This window comes from Cygnus olor, chromosome 3 (genome assembly GCF_009769625.2).
Source record: "Cygnus olor isolate bCygOlo1 chromosome 3, bCygOlo1.pri.v2, whole genome shotgun sequence".
Lineage (NCBI taxonomy): Eukaryota > Metazoa > Chordata > Aves > Anseriformes > Anatidae > Cygnus > Cygnus olor.
Window position 1 is genome coordinate 102,714,825 of NC_049171.1, and position 24,037 is coordinate 102,738,861.

The 24,037-nt window shown below is 40.4% G+C and overlaps 1 protein-coding gene across 4 annotated transcripts in view; it reads right to left on the reverse strand.

The window, feature by feature from the left end:
* RPS6KC1 (ribosomal protein S6 kinase C1) overlaps positions 1 to 24,037 on the reverse strand; it is an 88,856-nt gene that overhangs the window by 43,415 nt on the left and 21,404 nt on the right. For all 4 annotated transcript variants that reach the window (XM_040551448.1, XM_040551450.1, XM_040551452.1 and 1 more), the window contains 3 exons: positions 20,161 to 20,220; positions 18,971 to 19,333; positions 3,848 to 3,966 (listed from right to left, as the gene is read on the reverse strand). In XM_040551448.1, coding sequence (XP_040407382.1) covers positions 3,848 to 3,966; positions 18,971 to 19,333; positions 20,161 to 20,220 — 542 coding nt within the window. The remainder of the gene's footprint in view (positions 1 to 3,847; positions 3,967 to 18,970; positions 19,334 to 20,160; positions 20,221 to 24,037) is intronic.

Sequence of the window (24,037 nt, forward strand, 5' to 3'; positions counted from 1 at the left end):
AAGGCTGTTGCAGCAAGCTCTCTGTCACTTGGGCTTGGAGGTGGCTCCCCCCAGAGCTGCTAATCATCAGGGAGCAGAGGAGAAAAATACAGCTTGAGAATCTACAAAATGGCCTGCTGTAGCCATCACACAACATTCTTGAGTATTTGTCGTCAAGAAGGCCCTTGAGGCTGCTGTGCTGTGCCAGAGGAGAAAGAGCCTTCGCATCAGCTTGTTTTTCCATAAGGTCCGCATGCCTGTTTACAATCTCCAGAAGCTGCCTCCACATCTCCCACTCCTACAGGTCACAGCAAGGCTTTTTCTGAATGTTTACAAAACCTTGTCAAGTGAGTTCCCAGTTCATGGCCAGGCACGGTTGAGTCAGTTTCCTGTACTGCTTCTCAGCCTTAAGAAATCTTCCATCCATCCTTATGCCCTCTGCCCATAACCTTTTTTTTAACAGCACCAAGAGTTCTTCAAACACGTCCTCTTACGTTTCTCTCTTCACCACTCAGACTTGACAGCAGCAGGGTGGTTGCTAAGGATGCTATCCTTGAGGGCTACACTGTTGGCTTTTTGCTGAGGCAAGAAAAGTAGCAAACTATAATAGTTCTTTGTTTGGTTTCCATGGCATCAAAGTTAATTTTTTCTTTGCAGTTCTGAAATGCTGGGCCTTTGGCTCTAGTGAAATCTCATCTTCAAAGAGGCAAGAGCCTGGTATTTCAGGCCACAGCAGAATACCTTGCTTCCTTCTGCCCGAGGCCTGGACAGAAGCGCCTTTTGCTCACTGCCACTTGGTGTTCAGATGGTAAATAGTAAATAGGTGGCATGGGGTATGTTTTTCGTACATAGTCTTTTGAGACTGCTTCATATGGTAAAGCACATGACTAGCAGACAGCTTTTGGGAGTTATGAGAGGCTGAGAGGTGCAGGACAATAAATGAACTACACTTCTGAGCTTACCTCTTTCCTTGCTGGACATTTCTCTGGTCTGGTTGATGAGAAAGAAGTAAAACGTCATGTCTAAGAAGGCAAGGTGAGCCTAGGTGGTGCCAATCACTGTGATTGTTCCTTTTAAGGGCACAATAGGAAACACAGCTTTCTACACCAGCCATGGGTGACAAAGTGGTTCTGCGTTGTAACATCAGGTCATAGAATCATAGAACAGCTTGGGTTGGAAGGGACCTTAAGGATCATCTAGTTCCAAATCATGAATATGGATAGTCATGAATAAGAACGCTGGCTTAAAGGTTTACTCTTGTTTACTAGCCAGACCTCTTCCTCCAAGGTGCAGACAGTTTCAGCACCCTCACATCCCATGAAGTTACCAGTGCTGAACCATGCTTCCCATAACAAAATCACACTCTGCCCATCATAACACAGGCACAAGCACTGCCAGGATACAGTATTTGTCCGTCATTTTCTTACGAACCACTTTCAGTGGTACAGTTCAAACTGGCCATACTTCTAATAAAGGCTTCGTATATGTACTAATGCAGTTGTTCTTCTCAAAGACTTCAGTATCACTCCAACAAGGATGAAGTGATGAGAGACCTCTTTTCAGAGGTCTTTTTTTTTTTTTTTTCAAGTGGGCAAAGAAGGCTTTGTACATCTGCACAGGTACCCTGCCCAAGCACCAGCATTTGAACAAGAGGTTGTGTCAGTCAACATGACTTAGAACAGCAAGAGGTGCTACCAGTAACAGAGCAGCCTTGCCCCAGCATGACCAAAGGCATGCAAATGGCAGTTAGAAGAACACCAAGCTGGCATGGAGGTGCAAGGAGCACACGCACTAATCTTCTACACTATAGACTTAATTTTTTAGGAGATGTACACCAAATATCTGCTTTTTTCTACTAGCGAGTATCTTCCAAGAATCACGCTGCACGTAGATGCAGGTCATATCAGTGCACTCATCACTGTCTGCAAGGGATGGAATAATTCACATAAAAAACAAAACAAACTATCTTGGGGGGTATAAAGGATAAGCAGCAAATAAGGTGCAAGAATTCCAGTTTGATCTGTAAACACCTTGCAGGAAGAGTCACATTCCTCACTTTCCTTAAGACACTTTCCTTTCCTGAAAGCCAAAGCATAAAACATGCCAGTTCTTAGTGGCTCCTATCATGACCCTTACAGTAACTTTGGGAGGTAAGTCTTTCTTCCAATTAATTTTCAGCTATAAACTCAGAGACAAGCTGTTCTCCACCACCAGAATTCAAGTTTCTGTGTTATGAAGAGCAGCAAATAAATGGAACTAAAATACATCTACAGCCACAGGGAAAACAAAGCCACATGACGGAAGCATGGTTTTTACTGTAAAAAGGAGAGTAAGACAGTTGTTACATTTTGCATGTGCAAAGTCAGATTTGCCCTAACTTGTCAATATGGAGTTTCAACATGGAAGAAAAAGTCTCATCACTTTTTTTTTTCTTTTGTTTTATCCCAATTAATTCTGCTTTCCTTTGGATCTGCAAAGAAGGCATTTAGCTTATTCAGTACAGCATGAGAAAAGAAATACCTCTCAAGCCCACACACAGAAATGCAACCTATTTCTTCCTCCTTTCCAACTGCAATTAGTTTTTAAACTTATGAAAAGGTAAAAATAGGTTGTGCTTTGGATTTTTTTTTCCTTGTTCCACAGTTTCCAAACATACTGAGGTTTTCAAACAGTATAGATTCTTCCCCCGCTTTCAGGAGTGTTTGACCCAACGAAAGACTACCTAGTAGGAGTTCGTATCAGTCCAAAATACTAAATTGTTCAAAGTACAATTCACAGCAGCAGCAAGACTCCAAATCTCACAAAATATATCTCATTTGGAACATCCTCAAAAAAAATGTACTTGTGGGCTCTCAATACAGAGAAAGCTACCCTTCAAAATCAGTGATTTTGCTTTTTTAACTTATTTATTAGGCAGTTGGATTTTACAAGGCTTCACACTTGAGTAGCTGTGGTCTCCTTAAAGCCTTTCTGGATCTGCGCAGCCTAAGGAGCAATGATTTTCTGGGCCTTTTGTCCCTAATTGATACAAATGTAGAGAGATGGGAAGTTGGTAACTTTTGTATTTACTACAATAAGGCAGTCAACTAACAATGGCACACAGTTTAGCATGACTGCAGTAAAGATCTAAAGTAAGAAAGATAAGTCCTGATGGAACTGGTTGGGGAAGGGCAAAGTAGAAATTTATTGAGGGTGTCTTGAAACAAGCTTTGTTTATCTTTAGTATGAGTACAGATAAGGGTGTTTCTGCTTAAGACGGTAGGAATTACTCCTGAAACTCCACACAAATAAAGAAGCTACTAATCACTGAAGCACAACCAGGAGATATTTGAAGGAATCAGGAAGAACCTTTGCCCAATTAAGTATTTATTCTCATCCCTGCCCCGACAACCTCATGAACTTAAGCTCAGTTCTGATACACCATTATGTGTTAGGCTAAAGAAACCTACAGCCTTTCTGCTCCCTCCAGGAATGAGCAATATTACCATGAGAAAGTAAAAATAAATATTATATTCTAGAAACGGTTTAGGGTTGATGGTTTGTTTGGTTTTTTTTTTTTAAACCTTCAAATTCTTTACCATAATTAAAATATTCACATCATCAACTATGGAGTAGAAGGAAAGTGTGCTAAAAGAAACAGGTCTGGATTAAGTCAAGAACTCTCCATAATGCTGTGAAATGAAACCAACAAGAACCAGAAAATAATGGCAACTTAACAGAAGCGTAACATCAAAATACTCCTCAGGCCTCCTGAAACAGAGATATTCCAAATAGTTTTTGAACCTCCAGCTTGAATATGCTTTGCTAAAAGACAGAACAATTTAATTATATCAAATTCTGGTTCAGAAAACAAGAAATTAAAGCCTACCGTAGAAACAGATGCATCTTCAGAGGATTTATGGTAGAGACTGGAAATTTTTTCAGCACGCATAAGGTATTCTGCTGTCTTCCTTTTCACTCCTTCTCGACGAGTTGGACTTGATTCACCTCAATGGAAAAAAAAAAAGAAAGTTATTTTTTCTACAGAGAGAGGTACTAAGTAATCAAAGCACATGATTGCTTTGATTCTACCTTTTTGATTTACTTTGGGTTATTCATAATCAAAACTACAAATAAGCATCTCACAGAATGCACGTAATATGATCTGAGAGTTCTACAAAAATAACAATTTAAACCTTGTAACAGACTAAGTTAAATTAAAAAAAATTACCTCATTTTCATGTGATCTAGTAACATGGTCCTATTGTAACGTAAGAGTGAACTGAAACAAACCACTGATCTCCACGTTGTACCCCAAAAAAACTCAATTACAGAAAGCATGATATAGGAGTTTACAAAGGAACAACAAAGAAACTTGCTGGGCTGGGGGTTTTTGTCCAATGTTTCTAATATGGGATTCGTTAAGTATAAAGGGAAGACAGAAATGCTATAATAGCCAGAAGGCAACATGAGAGACATCAAGAACTCTTGCTCACAACTTTCTGATGCTAGCTGCTCCTTTGCTGTTGGCTTGGGGTGACACAGGAAGAAAGGAAGAACAACTTACACCAACTACTTCACTTCCCAGATAGACAACCCAATGGATGTTCAGCTAAACTACTCAAACTTTTGCAAGAGGGGAAAATCCCGTGGTACTGCACAAAATCTATGTTCGCTCTAAATCTTACAGTTTATGTTCAGGCATTCTCATCATGAGCAGTATATTGTTATAAGAGACTCAATTTTTGATGGGAAAAAAAAAGTCAATCGCCAAGCAAAAAGGAAAGAACTGAGGCTGTCCAAGACCTACAGAAACACGGCCTTGGCTCTGACAGGCTTCTGAACCCTAAGGTGCAAATCAGCACCCTTCACCAACTGACCCTCAAACGGGGCAAGGAACTGCAAGGATATCTGACTAACAGCTACTCAACATAAAAGACAAGGCAAGAAACAGGAGAGGTAATAAATGAAACATGCAAACACACAAACCTTAACAAACAGCAGATAACAGAGACTGTAACAAAGACCAGAACTCACAAGACACCGATCAATGGGCCATTGCAGAACCACCAAGTGTAACCTTGAAGAAGTGCAACCACAAACTTGGCGACTGATAAGAAAGGAACTGGATTATTGTGGGCTATTAAGAACTAGCCTTATAAAAAAGAGTGAAATTATGGGATGTCTGAGAGGGACTGAAGAAGAACTTACTGTATAAAGGCTTGTAAACAGAACTTAACGTGGGACGTTTTATGGGGGGGATTTTGGGAATGTGCAAGACTCGTTGTGAGATGTTATGGGTCAGGACTAAAGGCGAGGGACAAGGTAGGGGTGGAGGGGACACGCATGACAAAGCAGAGATGGGAATTACATTGGCTGCCTGTGTAAGCAGGCTGCTGGTTAGCAAGCTCGTCTGGCTGAGGCCCTGTACCTGACCATCACTGTATGCCCTACCTTCTTACTAAACTCTCTTTCTCCCCATTTTCTGCATGTGTGCTTGTTACTCTCTGCACATCCATTGTACAGCCAACCTTCAGGCTACACTAGCAGGCAAGCTGGAAAAAATGTCTGAGAGATGGACCATGGGCCTGGGACCAGCTACCATCGAGACCCACCCAGTAGGTCTTTTCCTGAACAGCAATAGTTGAAAAGAAAGCCGTCTGGTCATGTCGTCTGTGGTTATGCAGGTGTCTGCAATGGCAACGTCCTCTGCCTGTGCCCGTCTGTTTGTGGTCAGCCACATCCTTACAGAGGATGCATGTGCATGCATGAGCCTCTCAGAAAACTGGCACGCAGCCTCACTGCTGGTAGGACCCAAAGAAGAGGTGAACTGCTGCCACTGATCTCTGGCAGGCCATGGCAGGAGGAATCTCTCTGATCCTTCATAATACAGAATTTTTTCCAAACATCTAATATAAACCTACCTTATTTTTTAGTTTAAAACCATTACCCCTTGTCCTATCACTCCACTCCCTGACAAAGACCCTCCCCAGCTTTCTTGTAGGCCTCCTTTAGGTACTGGAAGGCCACTACAAGTTCTCCCTGAAGCCTGCTCTTCTCTAGACTAAATAATCCCAACTCGCTCAGCCTGTCTTCATAGGAGAGGTGCTCCAGCCCCCTGATCATCTTCATGGCCCTCCTTTAGACAAGGTCAATCTCTTTCTTACACTGCAGAGATGAACATGGTACTCTGAGTGGAATCATTGCTCTTGCTTTAAACAATCCTTAGAATCAGAGTGTGAACAAGGCAGAGGCTCTTTTCCACACTGCTCTTGCTTTATCAGTCATTTTGACCCTGTTAAAATAAAGACTCCCCCTCATTTTCTTGCCATGATCACCGACTACCTAAACGCACAGAACTGCCACACAGATTATCAATAACAGAGTAGAAGGGACTTCTGATCTACTCCGAGTTCTGCTGAAAGCGATCTTATTAAAAGTAAATCTTATTATCCATCTCCCAGCAGGACAGAAAAGTGATTGTTACCTCCTTGGATAGAGATACAGAGCCTTTCTCCATAAATACTTGAGACTACACTTGGTTTGGGAGAAAGCTGGACAGTCACAAATTCAGTGCACTTTCAGCTTACGAGGTTACAGATATGCACCAATTTCTGAGACATTTCTCTCATTGTAAAGAGAGAGCAGACTTTATTATTTTTTTTAATTGGGTCCAGCACCTCTCCCATCAGCCTCCACAGTTGGTAGGACACATCTGGTGAAATTCCCCTAGATCAGACTACCAGTATTATTCCTATTGAGAAAAAAAAATAAAACTCAATTGTTAGAACTTGGGTTTGGCTTTAGCAAGAGGGAAATAGATGCACAGAGCTTTGTTTGTTTGTTTTTTAAATAACGTGTGTTGCAATTTCTTGAAATATGACTAACACTCTTGCTTTCATCGTTACATTTAATCTTATGGCACCATAAAACTTTCTAGCGATCACTGGTAATCGCCCATGTTCTCTAAGACACACAGTGTGGTAGTTGCTCAGGGAAAAATCATCTGCACGGCAACATTAAGCTCTTCAGCCAGCATTTTCTTCAAGCAGACTGGTAGAAAACTGCTAGGCTAATGTCTAAGGCTATCATAAAAGTCAAGCTTACTGCTTAATTGTTAGTTATGTGTATTTAGTTTGGATGTTTATTGCCTTTTTTCAATGCTTCAGTAATTTTACAGTAATTAACGCAAACAAGATAGGATGTCCCCTTAGAGCTGTCTTTGTTCTCCCTACTTTCACAAGACATTAATTTCAGTTTTCCTTCTAGTTTTCCTTCCTGAATAATTTGTTAAAAAATATTTACAAACTGTTCGGTCATTAAAATCTTCAGCCATAAAAGAGGGTGCGGATTCATAAAACAACAATTACTCAACAAGTTCTTGTATCTCATTCAGGAATAAGATCATTATCAGTTCCACCTCTGCATTCTGTAACAAGGTGGATATTTGAGTGGAAGTAGGTGAACTGGATTTACAGAATTAGGATTTTTATTTGTTTTAATATTAGTTTAACCCATAAAATGTAAAAAAAAAAAAAAAAAAAAAAAAGATAGATTCCAGTACAGTTTCCCATTTAAACAGCTAATACCTCACAAAAATCTGTAAAGAAATACAGGATATAAATCTAAAATATATATATATATATATATATATATATATATATATATATATAAATAAAAAGAATATGTTACTTTAGAAGTCTTAAACACAAGGTGATTAATAATAATAAAAATATCATTAAACTAAAAATAATCTTTAGCATTTATGCCAAATTTCAAGCCATAGAACTCTTCGCTTAAAATCAAATCATTGCTGGAAAAAACCCTTATATTTGATAGATGTTAAAGCTGTGGTGCAGACTATGCCTATTTTTTTCATAAATGCAATATTGCATTTCATTATGAGATAGTAGTTTTAAAGTTACACAGAATGTGTATTCTTAAAAGGACAAGCAAATTTATTTCTAGTGAAGACCTTGTGATTTCAACATTGCGTGAGCAGATTGAGTTCCTATTTTCATTCTGTGGTTAGCCCACAATAACCTAGAGGTATCTCTCTTTAATTACAATTTATAACTTGAAAGGCATTTTTCTTTAAATGGCAGCAAACAGGAAACGTTTAAACTGTGTCAAAGCCTTTGATGAATCTTTACAACTGCTCATAAAAGATCATCCTGCTTAAAATAATATTGATTTTTCATTTATTTTCCTAGATACTAGAAGATTTATGTTTCATCTGATCAGGATCAAAGCTTTTACCCCCTCCTGATCACTGGGATTAAATCAGCAATGTCATTTTACATGTTTAAAATCTACGCTGCTAAAGCACGATATGAAAGTGCAGCAACGCTGACCATAGAGACCTTAGAATAAAAACCCCTCAAGATTCCTCATCGCTCCCCCTCTCTCTCCCTCTGCATTTGCTACGGAGCAGCTGTGCCTCACACAGATTCACATGAATGAAAATATTAAGGCGAGAAACCACCCACTTAGTTTATTTTCCATATGACTTTCCTGTAATTATTTTGTAAACTGTTCACACAACAATATATAAAAACATCTGCAAAAACAGGTAATTAATGTGTCAAGCCAAACTAATGCATTTTTTATGGTGTCCATGCTTCGTCAACTGTAATTATAACTCTTTTTAAGCAAATGATGATGTGTTTGTTGCAATGTGCAAGTGGTTATTTTAGATGCTCTGTTTACTATTACTGCAAACAGAATATAAAAACTCTACAGCTACTTTGTCACACATATAAGCCTTCATCTACACAAGCACAAGCAGCCTGCTCCCTCATTTTCCAAAGGCTTTGCCTATTTCAAAGAAATAAAAATATCTTAAAATGAAAATTGGCTTTGGAAAGGCTGACCAGGCCACCCGCTGACCAAACTAACAGTAGCCAGAACATTAGGACAGCAGCCAATGATTTAAAATTTGTTCTTTAATTTTTATTTCTAAGGACAGCTCAGCAACAATATATTTACAAAAACAGACGCTCCTAACAACATTCAAATGATCTTGAGGGTTTGATAGAGGAAAACCACAGATATCAGAATAATTGTGCCACTGAGTTCAGCTGCGACTTGCAGGCTTATTTTCCCCGTAGCCCGTTGATTTGAATGCAAAATACAGAGAAGCACCATTTCTACAGAATATGTACAGAGCAGCAGCAGCAGCTGGGAAACCAGCAACGTTGCAGGCAGTTTTCTTGCCCATACCTCATGGCTCCTCAGAAGAATATATACCTTTGAAAGGCTGGTTAATGTTGAAGTGTTGGTTAAGCGTTCAGCTCAGCTCACTGTTTACTCAGTTATCAGACCTTCTGTGATTCTGTCATATAGCTAAGTGACTTATGTTCAGGTGTTAATAGCAAAAAGCTATGGAAAGGGGTTTATAACCTATAAACTCAAAGTTTTAAAAAAAAAATCTGGGAGATAAGGAACACGGAGAAACCTGTCCTTTTCCCCCAAACAATCTAGGGTACTAACACAGCACATGGCAGATGCGTAGAAGTGCTCTCAGGCTTGCTCTGGTCATTAACTAGTCTTCTCCACAGGTCCAGGATGGAAGTCATGGGGAAGATGCTTATCTTACTGGATGGCAGCAAAAACAGCGCTACACATTATTTGCCATTAATGTATACAATATCACACATTCAGTAAGTCACAGTATATAATACCCAACTAGGAATTCTAGATATTCTTGCCTTCATGTCTGACCTCCTCCATATCATCCTCCACCAAGCATTACAAATTTTCTCAGAAAGAGATGATCCATCAGGAAAACATCAGCGCACTCCCAATCTAACTAGCTGCTAGACCAGGATCTGCATATTTCCACAGAAGAGGTACAACTAAAAAGTTAGCATTACCTGTCCCAATCTTCTGTTACCTCCATATTCCAAATCTTCCTGCTTTTTTCTCAGACTTACTAAAAATATACGCGGGCTGCCTTTGTTTAAGAAGGTATCAGAAGCAATTTGCTCCAGGAAGGAATGTCCTCTTGCAGAACAGGCTACAAGGAACTTGTGGGAGACTGCCTGTTGTGCTAACCCCAAACTCCACGTACTTAACAATTTTAACAGTAAAACTTTCTCTAAATAGTGAAATCTTCAATGAAACATTTATAATTGCCAAATCTAATAGCTATAATACCATTTTTTATTTTTAAAAGTTTCTTTATCTTCTTCACAGTCTTCCTGCACATATCACCCAGCTGGATCGCTGAATTTTTCAAAGAATTGCTCTCTATAAAAATGCAAGGGAGTAAGCCTTAAAAGATTTATTTCTTCTCACAATGAAAAGAGGTTTAGCAGCACCTTCCTTATTAGTGGGTAGCCCAGCTGTTATTTTTGCCTAATTGGTTCAAGAGGACCTCTGTTCTTCTTAGGGCAAACACTTCTTACATCATGTGAAGCAGACTCCTTTGTCCATATTAGCCAAACAAAAGCTCAGGCACACTGTAAGTGACAATGCGACTCATAATCCAGCACAGATTTGTGACCACTTTGGACACAGTTTAAAACCCCGAAATTTATTTCAGGAACAGGAACAGCTGCTGACTTGGGAACAAGTCTCCAAACTTTCAGAGGAGACAAGGTAACCTTTAATTTTCAAGCAATTACTTAAGAGAAATGTGGCTGGTGCTGGGGTAGATGGACCCTTCAGCATCAAGAAAAGATGCTATAGATTTTAGCTGCAGGTGGCAATTTGGAATGATGAAATAAGCCCACTGGCTCATAATTTCTAATATGCTATATATGATATTCGTGGTGAGTTACTCTGGGGTGGTGGCCAAATTCTGCTGCTGAAAAAAAGACTGTAAAAATTAAAAATAATAAGACCAAGACTAAACCCATTATGGTAAAACAGACTGAAGTGATTTTTCCTCATTTTTCCAAACATTTTGATAGAGATGGTTAGGATGCATCTTATTTATCAGAACTATTCTTCCTTGCTTTCTGAAGATTCAGGACAGTACTGTACTCTAGAAACCAAGAAGAAAAGCAACCTGAAAATAAAACCTCACAATGCTAAAGCACATCTGCTTGACAACGTGTGAACACCAAGACTCCTTCTTCCAATTTTCTGGCATGCTCATAACTATTATGTCTGTATTTTGTATGACTCCTTTAATACACGTTGCTCGAGACACTTAGAGATCTTCACTCCCCGTGAAGTTACCAATTCTATTCCCTGTAGCAAACCTAAGGCTACACACCAGTGATGGAAATGTCTGGGTAAATACCGTTCTGGAAAGAAAATGTTGGCATATGTGCAAACATTAAGATTACATAGAATAATGGTGCAGATGAAATCTTCTTGAGTGACCAGTAACTAAGAGTTGGTAACACTCATCATAAAAGAGTAACTTTGCAGAAATGCTAATCAACAAACATCTGTTTATCCAGAAAATCTCCCGTTAAACACACAAGATTGTAGCTTTTCACATGCATGTGTGACTAACTGGAAAAAAATAAAACGAATTTCCCATCCATCTGCTAAAACTTTTTTACAAACTTCAAATGTAATGCATTTCTCCAAAGTAAGACTTCACAATGTGAAAAATACCCTTGAACACTTTTCTGTAAAACTGCATAAGAATAAGGAAAAAAAAACACACAAAACTGTGACTGGTGCAAGACAGAAGGGCAAGCAACGGCATCCTAGCACGGAGGGGGAAACAAAATGGTGACAGCAGCAGCCGGTCCTCCCACACAAGGAGCACAGAAATAGGAGAGCACTCGGACGGTCAGAGCAGTGAAAGAAATTACACAGGCCAGCACCGCAGAAGAAAGGAAAAGATTTTCAAACTTCTCCATACTCTTCCTTCTTAAATAAAAGAACTGGTCCAACTTTGCATTAGCAAATCACAAACACTCCCTGCTTCAGAGCAGAGGAAGCCTAGGCACGCAGACGCCTACCCCTTCAAGTGAGAAGTTACTGCAGTTTGAAGAATAAAGTATTGCAGAAAGAAGCCAGATGAAAAAACAACTATAAGATTCATCAATCCTGACAGTCTAATAGTACTCATATATATGTATTAAAAGTAATTCGTGTGTGCTTTTATATAGTACTATGGGAAATAGTATCTATCCATGAGAGATCACTGACAGCCTGAATCTCTAAAACATAAGAGCCAGCAGCGAGCCCTGTAGAGATCAAACTTACACTAGTCCTTCTACACAGCTCTGAAGCTAGATGGGCTATTTTAAGATACTGGAAGGGAAAAGAGGACAGGAGGAAAAGAAGATATGAGAAGACAGAAGCTGAATATACAAGAATTCTTTGGGAAAAAAAATAGAGCCTGATTATCATACAGCACCATGCCTTCAAATGTACCTATGTGATTTTTCTATTCCAGTTAGTAATTTGCCTTAATTCACCTACATGGCCAGAGACATTTAATTCTGCATTCAGAGACTTCAGTTTTCCCACCTGGACAGAAGCAGTACTGTAACCTAGATCAGTCTGTTTTGTCTACACTGTGTGCTGGAGGAAGCGTGGCAACCCTACCAGGTCTTCTGATGGGAGGTAAAAAACCCCACACAGCATGAGTCAAAAAAAGATTAATGCACATAGCTGCAGCTAAGTGCTGGCTAACAACAGCCGAGATAAAAGGCTGTGTAGGCAGGAAGAGATGTCTGTCAAAGAGGCTGGGCACAAGCAGCAACCTGGCAAGGAGCTGCTATGAGGACAGACTCAGAAATCTTGGAAAGGTCAGCTCAACATCAAGCCAACGCTGCTAGCTGTCCCCCCAAAAGAGGGAAGAAAGAACAGATTTTTATATTCCACCTTGCCACAGATTTATTCGCTCTTTAACAATGCAATGCTAAGCAACTGCATTCGAAGTCATCTCTTTATCATGCCCTACACGTTGGCTTATGGTTCATGCCACGATTCCCCCCCACACATACTGTAAGGTTCTAAGCCCTGCAGAAGTCACTAAGCCCCAGATCTTTTTCAGCTTTATGTGCTGAGAAGTCTTGGAGTTTAAATGGACCTTGAAGTATTCCTTTAAATAGCTGAACCTGGCTGTAATAATACATTACTGGACTTTACCATACTTTACCAGCAGATGCCATATTTTACTGCTTAGCCACGATGAGGTGTCTAACCCCGGTATTTTTGCATATGAAATAACTTCACTCAGGATGATTCACCCAATGTCTACTCCACAGTTACAGATCCTATAGCACTAATCTCCTCTGAAGCTCTGTACAGTCAGCAACAGGCTTAGAAGCCAGCACGTCAGTTATGAACAGTTCATGGCCCACATTTGCAAGGATTTCAGCATCACTGGAAACACAATGTGATAACTTTTTTTTTTTTTTTTTTAAGCAAACCACAATATTTTCAATATTCCTTCTTAATCTGGCTGCTTGTCAGGTGACAAGTCCTACTACAAACAACTGACCTTTCAAAACAGAAGCTGTGATGTCAAGCATGCGCATGATGCATGTGAAACCAAATGGTCCTATAGCACCCTCACAGCCCCATAGCAGGAAACAGAGATGGTTTCCAGCTCTGCTGGAAGGAACTGCAGGAGGAAGTCTTTGTCTTGACTGGTTCAGCAAAAGCATAAAATTATAACAAGGAATAAGGTGACAGTGATGATAGACCATACGAGCACAGAGGTCTAAGATCAGCTGGGGAAGAATTCCAATTGTGTAATGCTGACACGAACCCAAGGTGCAGGGCCCGGCACAACTCTAAGTGTTTCCCTGCAGACAGCTCACATCCCGATTTATCCTGATGTGTCATTACCTCCAGGCCTCTTTGTCTCGTGGAACCAAACTGTTCTTGATCTCTCCAACAGGGTCTTGAACCCTCAAGCACCAAGATCCTGATTTTAATTTGCCTGATGCCCAACCAACACACCCTGACACCTCTTAGAAAACAGGTCTACTGTTTCCTCAAAGACGTTGCTCTGATCTGGCACAGCCACCACGTAGCTCAAAAACTGCATAGAGATCGTTACCCTCAAAGGACTTAACAAGGGAAAGGAATATCACAGAGCGACAGTGTTCTAACAGAAGTTGGCTCCCTAAGTACCATTCAACAAACAAGCAGAGGTGCTTTCAGCCTGGAAGCCAGAAGCAAGCTCGTGGAACAGCCATGGCTCTTCTTCCCCTTTTCATAAAGCAGTGTCAGTTTGGCATTCTCTCAAGCATGCTCCTGTTTGCATCCCTGGCTCCATCACAGGCTCAAATGATAGCCCATCATAATCCCAGTAATTAGATACAAGTTGGTTTGTTTTCAGTATATCCAGAAATATCATCTGGTTGTCCAAAGTATTCCCACTATTTCATTGTATATGTATTTCTGGGTTAAAAGTCAAAGTCATTGTATCAAGGGTTCAGTAATTTGTGTAATTTTTGTTTCAGCTCTGTTTACTGGATAAACATTAAAATAGCACAGAGCCGTGTGAAATGAACATTCGCAGGCTGCTTTCAAAGACACCACCAGCTTATCTAGAAGCTAGAGACACCCAACACAAAACACAAATACCTGGAAAACACGCTCGTGGCTGCAAAGCTGATTTTAGAGGCACCACATACTTCGTGCAACAAGGTCCACATTGCCTAGCTGAACCAGCCCCTAAAATAAATAATTATTCACTGTGCCCAGCCACAACTGCTACACATGTGAATACAAACACCCCAAATCTATGAGAGCAAAGGGATCATCTGCCTTCAGATGTTAATACCTAATACAGAGCCTTGTATGTAACGGACTGGGAATTAACACATTCGTTTGCTGATCCGCACAGAACAGATTCTGTACTTTTCTACACAAATGAGACAGACCACATTGCCAAAGTGCTTCTGTCCATAGTCTGAAGTGTTCGTGCTTCATCATGAGCTTGAAGTGGCTGAAACGAAGCAGCAATATGCAATAGCATTAAATATGTTTTTATCACATGGCTCAGACTGCCGAGTTCCTTAATGGATACAACTTGAGAGTGGTTAGAGAAAGAAGAGCAGTTTACACAAGCAGGACTCCCTCCTTTACTACAAAAATCCCTTTCCATAATTTCAGCCTCCTAATCAATTTTTTCTTAACATAAACTGTTCTACATTAAAGTCAGGGAAAGCACTAACTTTGCATAAAACACAGCTGATTTCCAGCGCAGAAGGAGGTGGTTTGCTATTGATTAGTGCATTTTTTCCATCACCAGGCCTGAAGCAATGCATTGACCTCAAAGTGCTCTGACATGCTAACCGAACAAAGGAACAGCTAGAATTGTGAACTAAAGTTTCTATCAACTACTATATTTATCTTCTAGGACAGTTAAAAAGAATGAAGATTCTTTTTAGAATGGAAGAGTTCCTGAAGGTTTCAGCTTCTGGAGAATTGCTTAACCAACTTACACAACCTTCACAGATCTGCTTTTCAAAAGCACCAAAATCCTGCACACTGCAACAGCCGGAAAACACAGAAGGGGCGTCAGAATTTACAGGAGAAAGGAAACGATGGTAGCCATTCCCTCTCACTGGACGTGAGGGAGTGTGGCAGAAATGAAATGGGAAGGTGCAAGAGGTACAGGTGGTTCTGTGGGAGGCTGAGGGCTCTGCTGCCATTCCAAGAACTTGCTTTCCTTCTCCCCATTGGTAAACATGTTTAGCATTGAATGCACACACAGAGCAGAACCAGGCCCAAGGCATTTGTAGAGCAGATGTCCAGAGTCCAATTCACACAACAGACTCTTAGAGCGCAGACTGCCTTCATTCCCCAAGTGACGTGCATCCAGCTTTTTGGCAGGACTGTGAATAGGACATTAAAAGATTTAGTACTAAACCTCCACAAGAGGCTAGCAGAAGACAATATAAATGCAACTTGCACAGCAAAACAGCATCGTACTGCTGTGAGAATACGTGCACAGCTGCAAACGAAGTCAAGATGAACATTTCTTTGGTGTAAGCCTGGGCAACACCTTGTCTCGTCCAGCATTTAGCGCGCCAACTCAGAGAGCAGAAGTCGTCAGGTTCGTAACACTCAAGTGTGCCCCAGCTGCCCTTATGGAAGCCAGCTACTCCAAACTAAACAACACAAGTCTATTAACTTGCAGCAATAAATTACTCATACACAGTTTTGATAAGGCAGCCTTTAAGAAGTAAGTAGATCTTCTTGTACCAAGCCCAAAGGAGCGGCTGGCAACAGAGAGATCCTTATCTTTCGAATATGCCTAGCCGACCTATGGAGGCATTACGCTTCCAAGGTAATTCTCAGAGAAGTTTCAGACAGAGGATGGACAATGTGTTGTTTTTTTTTCCTCCCTGGTACATCAGTTACATTTTCAAATTCCAATTTTTAAGTGTCAATTTCTATTTTCTTGGTGCCACCACGTGGCAAAAATATGTATTGCCATTTTACATGCAAAAGCCACTTCCAGCCCATTCTAAAGAAAGGCTACACTTGCAACGGCTCTACGCTGAAAGGTAAAGTCATTTCAGAGTGGTGTCTAAGCATATATGAATGTTGTGTTTCACTTTCAGAAATTACAAAGGCTAATTTAGAAAAAAAAAGGCTGAAAATATTCAATGACAGAAAACCACTGGCATTTGGAAACAACTGCACCGTCCTTATCTTTGAAACAGGCATGTTATTATCCATGTAAAATACATAACCAGAGGTGTTTAAGTAGCTGAAACGACTAGGGTAAGGTGTTTTTTTTATTGTTCACTGTATGTTGCATTCACATATCCATGTTAAACATACCACCCTCAAATTAAGAAGTGTGATACAGATAATTACTCCTGGGGTTTTTGGTTGGTTGGTTTTTGTTGTGTTTGTTTTTTAAACTGTCTTCATATATGCTTAAAAGGCACGTGTTTTTAGGAACACCATTTGAATCAGTCCTGTCATTATAAAGAAGACATGAGGGTTTCCCCGTCAGTTTGCAGGAGCTCCAAAGAGAACAGGACACAGGATGAGTTGGATCTACTCAAACTTGGGAAGAGCACCCAGCAGAGGGTGACCACTCATTTCCTTTCCACTTCAACAGCCGTGCAGGGTAACACAGAGAAAGGAGAAAGATGAGAATACTACTAGGAACCAGCCTGTGCACGTTTCTGTTCTCAAGGGATAAGATGCACACTGAAAAGCAATTCACTCCCATTACTCTCTCCCCTGTGCTGTACTTTTTTCCTAGCCTGGAAAAGGCCTGGATACAAGAGGGCAGAACAAAAGAAAGAACAGTCCTCCGAGGTAGCTGGGTAAGTTACTAGGCCAAAGCAGAGAAGCAAAAGTCCTTGCAGGAAACATTAGCAAATGTAAGTCAAAAGCTCAGCCCACTATTTTAACGAGTTATTACACTCAGCTGAGCAAGTTACCTACAGTGCATGCAAGTATAAACTTTCACAACTTAAATGTCAACACTGCTATAAGGATTATCATGGATTCAAAGCCAACACATTTAACCGCTGCCACGGCTCCAGCACATGGGCACAGTTACCACAGCCCAACCTATGTGCGATAACCTGGCTTATATTCATGCCCTAACAGTTTGCAACAGTTTAATAAAGCTTTCTGCAGCTGAAGCTCAAACCAACGGTTGGAAACTGCATCATGGCAGCCATGCATCACAGCTGGAAGACAGAAGTGGTTATGACAAAGCAGAATATTCCTCAGAAGACCATAACTGAATGGCACACGAGTCTATAGAAAAAGGGTATTAGTAAAGAAAGAGTAGCTAGGCTCTCCAACGAAGGACTGCCAGCACATTTGTCATCAAAAATGGAAAGCATTTTGATAACACAGACAAGGAAAAATAGGATGCTATTGAAAAGCCACAACAAGCAGCAAAGCAGCAACCCGACTGACATCACTGGGACATGAGACAGAGGTGGATTTACTTTTGCCAAAAAGGAAAAAGACACTTTAAGCAAAGGCTATGCACAAATCCTACCCCACACCCTCTAGCCTTCATCAGTAACCTATCCAATATCTTCTGCCTGCCCTCATTAAAGCAGATCAGCCGGTAACTTCCATTCCTAGAGCCATTTGCAGGATCTGGACCACTGCTGTGCATCATACTGAGATGCAGCAAAGGCTTCTACTTGCATGTGTTTTGGTACATTAGCATTGAAGTTCGGCTCTGAAGCAGCAGAATGTTTATGTGCTGTATGCTGTTGAACAAAGCCACCATTCTAATCTTACTCATTTAATCTGGGTGGGACAGAAGCACAATACACAGACCCTGAATTCACTCCAGGAAAGAACAATTCTTCTCCTGTGCTTTATAGTTTTAAGCTGTTGATGGACAAAATGCGAATACGTGAGGTTATCACTCTAGATTCTCAAAAAATATAGATGGGAAGGGAAAAAAAATGTTTTCTGACTGACAAGGTACAAGAAGAGGCCATTGAAATTTACTAGGAGTTGCAACTGGTCAGTTAGCAACAGTTTTTGCTGTGTCAACATATTGACACACCGGAGTGTCTTTTGAAAGAACTCCTGCTCTCCTCCAGCAGGGTAGGCATGCAAGTTTTTATGCATCTTTTACCTAGAAAAAGGAGAACAGTTAAGTGGAAGGAGCAAGAGGACGTATGCCAAGAATAGTTCTAATCCTGTTGTGATTGGAAAGTTAACCTGAGTCAGCCTCTCCCCATGCGTAAAATGGGGATAATTAATCCTCACTTAACCATGTAAATTAAATAATGTTTCAACAGTGCTGCAAGTGCCACGTATTAATTAATGCCTAGGTAATAAAAAGGAAAGAGACAAAAGTGGAGCACTTTGTTACTTACCTGCAAGTCGGAGGTTGTGCTGTAATTTTAGAAGAGGAGATATGTGGCACTTGGAAGATGAGACCCTAAATTAGCATCTAGTCTTAAAGAGAAAGACTTCTCTCTCTCTTGTATGCACAGCAGCATGAAAGCCATGCACGCATCGTTCTGCATTTCATATCACCTCTTTGCAACACAGTAAGCAGATGTCACCAAGGAAATTCCATAATCAAATGCCCATAACCAAAGGTAAGGCAACATAATGGGAAGATCCATACCTTGTACACCTTCCAGAAGCAGATCAACACCCTTCCTATAAAAGCTGAAGGCAGATTCATAATCTTCTTCCTCCTCCTTCTTCAAGGCCAGCTTTATCAACTCGCCTGCTTTCTCCAAGTAATCTTGTTTGCCAGATTTGGGTTTTAAGCTTCCAGTAAACAGACTATGGCTTTCCTTCTCTCCTTCGGGTTTGGTCCACTCCTGCTCGGATGCCACCGTTCTTTGTACTGGGGGCTCAGAAGAAAGGCAAAAGCCAACAGCTCTACTGGGAGAACTTTGGTTGGATGCCATTCCATCATCTAACTCAGCAAGAGAGTCTACATCAACTGTCAGAGAGATCAGGTCACTGTCACTGGAGAAGCCTGAAAGCATGATCAGGAAGACATTCATTACTCTACACTTCTTATATACCACAGGAACCTTCAAAATTCTTTATCTCATCCAAAGATATTAGCTGTCTTTTCACTTAGCCAGATTCCTAAGACTTTGAGCACAGAAATTCTCTATATGTACAGCTGTGTTAAAAATGGCTTTTGAATACCCAGAGAAGCCCGTCTTTTAAAGTTATCTACAAACTCTGCAGAGCAACTCTTCTTCATTTTAATACTGGGAATGAAGAGATAAACATCTAACACCCAACGTAAACCTTCAAAGCCTGCTCACTGCTGGGCTCCAGGAAATTACAAAACTAAACCGCCCTGTGTGAGTGCTATTAGAAAAGTCAATCAGCGGGAGCCAGATTACTGTTGCAAGATATCCCAACATACTCTTTTAAATCAGTAAGATGAAGCATCCCAAAATTATTCAATTAGGAGCTTGAATTCACACAGAGTTGCTGTCAGCTTATGCATCATGCAGCACTCTAATTCATGGCTACCATGTATACTATTCTTTCATTGCTAATGTGGTAAAACAAATTAGCTTACACCTCTTTCACTGAAATTTAAGCTAGCACATTTTATTTTACATTTGCCATAAGCTAAGAGCATATATACTTTCTGCAAGCTGACCTTCAGTAATTTCAACCTACAGAAACTTAGCAGGGTTATTTGGGAACAAATTGCAAGTATATTTTACATGTACATCATCTCTCTGTACGAATCATCATCCACAAAGTGTTCATTCATACCTATGACTTTTCAATAATTCGAATGCCACAAATGTAATGGAAACAACTTCCAGATCTCACCTCCACATTCCGATTGGCTTGTAAGTGTCACATCATCGAGCCCACTTAAATCCTTCCGAACTGAAAAGGACAAGAACGACAGAAATGTTTGATATCCCTTTGCTCAACGGATTAGATGTCCACTTGCCACCAAAATGAAAGGATATGACCCTACTACAGGTAAAAGTACATAATATGAAATTGCTCTTGGACTGGCTATCAGGGATATCCATTTGGTAACACTATTAAAACTGACAGCAGTATTAGACTTGCCATTCCTGGTTGCCTCTGAGGTTAAAAACAGAACACAGGTGTTTGCTTAGGATGGCTAATTCAAACCTCAGCACTCCAACTCACCTAATTTCAACAGCAGTAGCACTTTAATCCCTACCTCTCGCTGTTATGATGATTTAGAGCTAACAAGACATAACAGAAGAGCCTTCAAAGCTGGGACCTAAACCTACTCACCAAGAAAAAAAAAAAGGCCAGGTTTCAGTCTCAAAATATGTCATTTCAGAACAGTACTCTGCATGAGACATATGGAGTGAGCCATGAATTTGGCAGTGCCACCTGGATATCAAGTAGCAGTTTGTTTTATCACCTTGGCACATGTACACACTGAAGCAATAAAACAGGCAACAAGGTCAAGGCATTTAGCTGTTTGTACACACAGTGAAAGTAAATTCTGAGCTAAAACCTGGTGTCTTGTTTTCTTCTCTATTATCAATAGAGTCAAAAGTTTAAGCACACTGTGAGGTAAAGTATTCTGGCATCTTCAAGAAGCATGTGTAGCAGCAAGGAGCTGACTCAAAGGCACCTAGCTCAAACTTTTATTTTAATTTTGCAACTCTAAAGTTAGAGGAAGGGGTTACAATTCATGGAAGAGTAGAAAAAAAGCATACATTTTGTCAAGCACTGTAGAAACGTTGTTTTTCTAAAGCTAAGCATTTTAACTTGAGTGAGAGGAAAAAAGGCAGGAAGAAGAACGTTACCAGTCACTCACTTTGTCTGAAAAATCAAGGCACAATGACACTCAGTGATCAAGACTACTTGAGAGTAGGGGAGAAGGTGCACACAAGACAATGCTCCTGATCTTTTCAGGAGAGGAACATAAAGCCAAGTGTCCATGTAGAGAAGAAAACTGCCAGTGTAGTCCCAAAAGCTGTAATAAAGAAGGTAGCCTCACAACGGAATGGTCAGAGGAAGACAAGATTAATTAGGGTATGAACAACTAGGTGTTCACCTGCCCGATTTAGGGACAGCAATGTCAGATTTGGGTGCTGAGGACTCTGAATTTATGAAATAACATTTAAGAGGAGTCAAATGTTTTTCTTCAGTGAAGACAAATCACTAGCTAGGGAATACATAGGTGCAAGCAGAGCTGACTGATGGACAAAGGCTGCAGATGGAGCGAATGAACAGGAAAGCCGGGCATTTGTGGGAAGGCTTTGCTGGCCACCCGGACTATATGAGTTAGAACACATCTACACAGCAGATTTCAGGCAGACCCAAGTTCCCCTCCCTACAGCCCAAACAAAATCACATTTGTTCTGCTCCTACAGCCAACTTGACCAGAAGCTGTATGAACACAGCTAGCATGGCACAGAGCCTGAGCTAATAAACTTTGCTTAGGGGCAGGGTTTAAAGCCCAGGTCTGGCACCACAAAAGGCACAGTCATAGAGCTTCCAATCAGCCTGAGGAGTAGGAAGAGTCTGAACCGTATCTGCTTATTTCTGAAAAGAAAACATGAACATGGTAAAACAAAAGGAAAAGGAAAAGGAAAAAAGAAAAAGATGAGCTTCCCAGGGGATTTCTTTAAAGAACGTGGTAACTAGTGTAGAAAAAATTTGGAGAAGTTGGATGTATGAACATTATCCCAAGTATACAGAAAGGAAGACAACAACTGTTTGTCAGGAAGACTACATGAGTATCATGATGCTAAAATTCAGCATAAACTCCTGTACTTGTCTCTGCCTTGTGCAATTTTATGGGTAGATTGGGAGTAAATGCAGTTTCCCAAAACTGGTGGAAAGCCTGGGTGATCTGGCCTCTTGAGGAGCACACATTCCTGTAAAAGCAGTAACTACAAAACTGCTTTAGAACCAAGATATTTATTGCTTATTTTGGTACAAAAATATTTCTTCTACCATCAGTTTGCTGCTTCTACCATTAACGTGCAGGCCTTCGGCAGAGTGAACTTTGCCTGGAAAGAACAGGTAAAAGTGAGAAAACACAACAGACCCTTATGAGCAAACACCAGACCCTGCTAAGCAAACACCAGCCCCTCCTCAATACAACAGCCTGGAGGAACAGTGCCCACACGGAGGCCCTCGTAGGCCCACAAAAACTAACAGAGAACTAGTCACAGTTAATGATAATCAGACTTGGAAAAATTAGATGCAGGCAGGATGCCTCGAGGAGAGCAGAGGACTCAGAGATGAGTATTGCCACTGCCATCTAGAGGCCTTAATGACAGCTGTTACTTTCTCTCCCTAGCTCCCCTTGCCAAAATTTAGTTTAAAAAGTAAGAAAATATGAATTGCAAGGCATACGAGTTTTTAGAAAACTCCACAAAGTCACATTCTGCACTTGGAAACCCTGTGCTCATAGCTGTTGCGAGTATCCCCTAAAGCACTCCAGCCAATTCAGAGGATGTCTATCAAAGAATTTTTCTACTTTATAAAAATATTGAAAAGAAGAAAAAAGTGTTCCCATTTAAAGGAAGTGTTTTTCTTCTGCTACAAATGAGGCTCTTCTGAATAAAGAATAGAAACATTCACGTTAAACATTTTCAGAGCGGTTTTTCTTTTATAAGACACAGCATAAAATGGGTGCATTGTCAAAACTGGACTGTTATATTTCACAGAAATAGTGCCACTGTAAAACTAGTTACCTGTATATATGATAACTACCTCCTGTAATGAAACAGCTCTATACTTTTCCCTCACAGAACAAAGTATTGCAGGTGCATTAGTTCATTAACTAAGAGAAGACGCTACAAAATACAATGCAAAACTCCCTGCACACACAGAACGTATCACATAACTAAGCACATAGTTATTGGCATCAAGAGATTCCAGTGGCAGGTCTCTGCCAGAGACAACAAGTGGTTGTCTCTGACAACCTGAAGTCTTCTAGCAATAAAAAAACAAACCACTATTAGGAAAAACAAGTAGCTTTTGTTATTCAAGCAGAGTTTTACCAAAGCAAGCTCTGTGCCAGAAAGAAGACAGAACTGTAGTAGTTAAGAAAGAAAACCCTCCTAAATAATCTTTAGAAGTGTTTGTATAATATTGCATAATTATACATTGGTGTAAAACAGTTCCAAAGAAAAATCCATTAGGATGCGAAAGAATTTCTTAGAATTCACAAGGACCCCAAAGATAATTCAGGCATACAGAAATATCTAAAAGTTTGCATGGTTCTTGCAGGTGATTGTATGCAGAGACACTCAGGCTAGCTCAGACTCCCCAGGCAGGCAAGAAGCCCTAACATGCTGTTTATTTGGGCTGAGTGACCTGACCCTATCTTACAGCTACACTTTTTAGCAAGAGTGAAGTGCCACTAAAATTATATCTGGTATCCAAGCCAGCATGTGTATCTCTACGATGTGCTAAGTAAATGCAATCTCAAGAAAATGGACAAATCCTCCACTGGCTTAACACAACCAGAAAACAGTAACAAGCTAGAGGAAGGATTTCCAGTTTTCAGATGAACATAGCCCACACTGGTTCTAATACACAATGTCTCAGACTTCAAGAACAGGGAGTTCCTTACAGCAAAAGAAAAAAAAAAAAAAAAGAGGTGGCAGCTTTTGTAAGAGACTTAAACAACTTGCTTACCATCCCAAGCCCTGCAGTAGGTTTTAGCATTCTCCATTAACATATGTCAATCCAG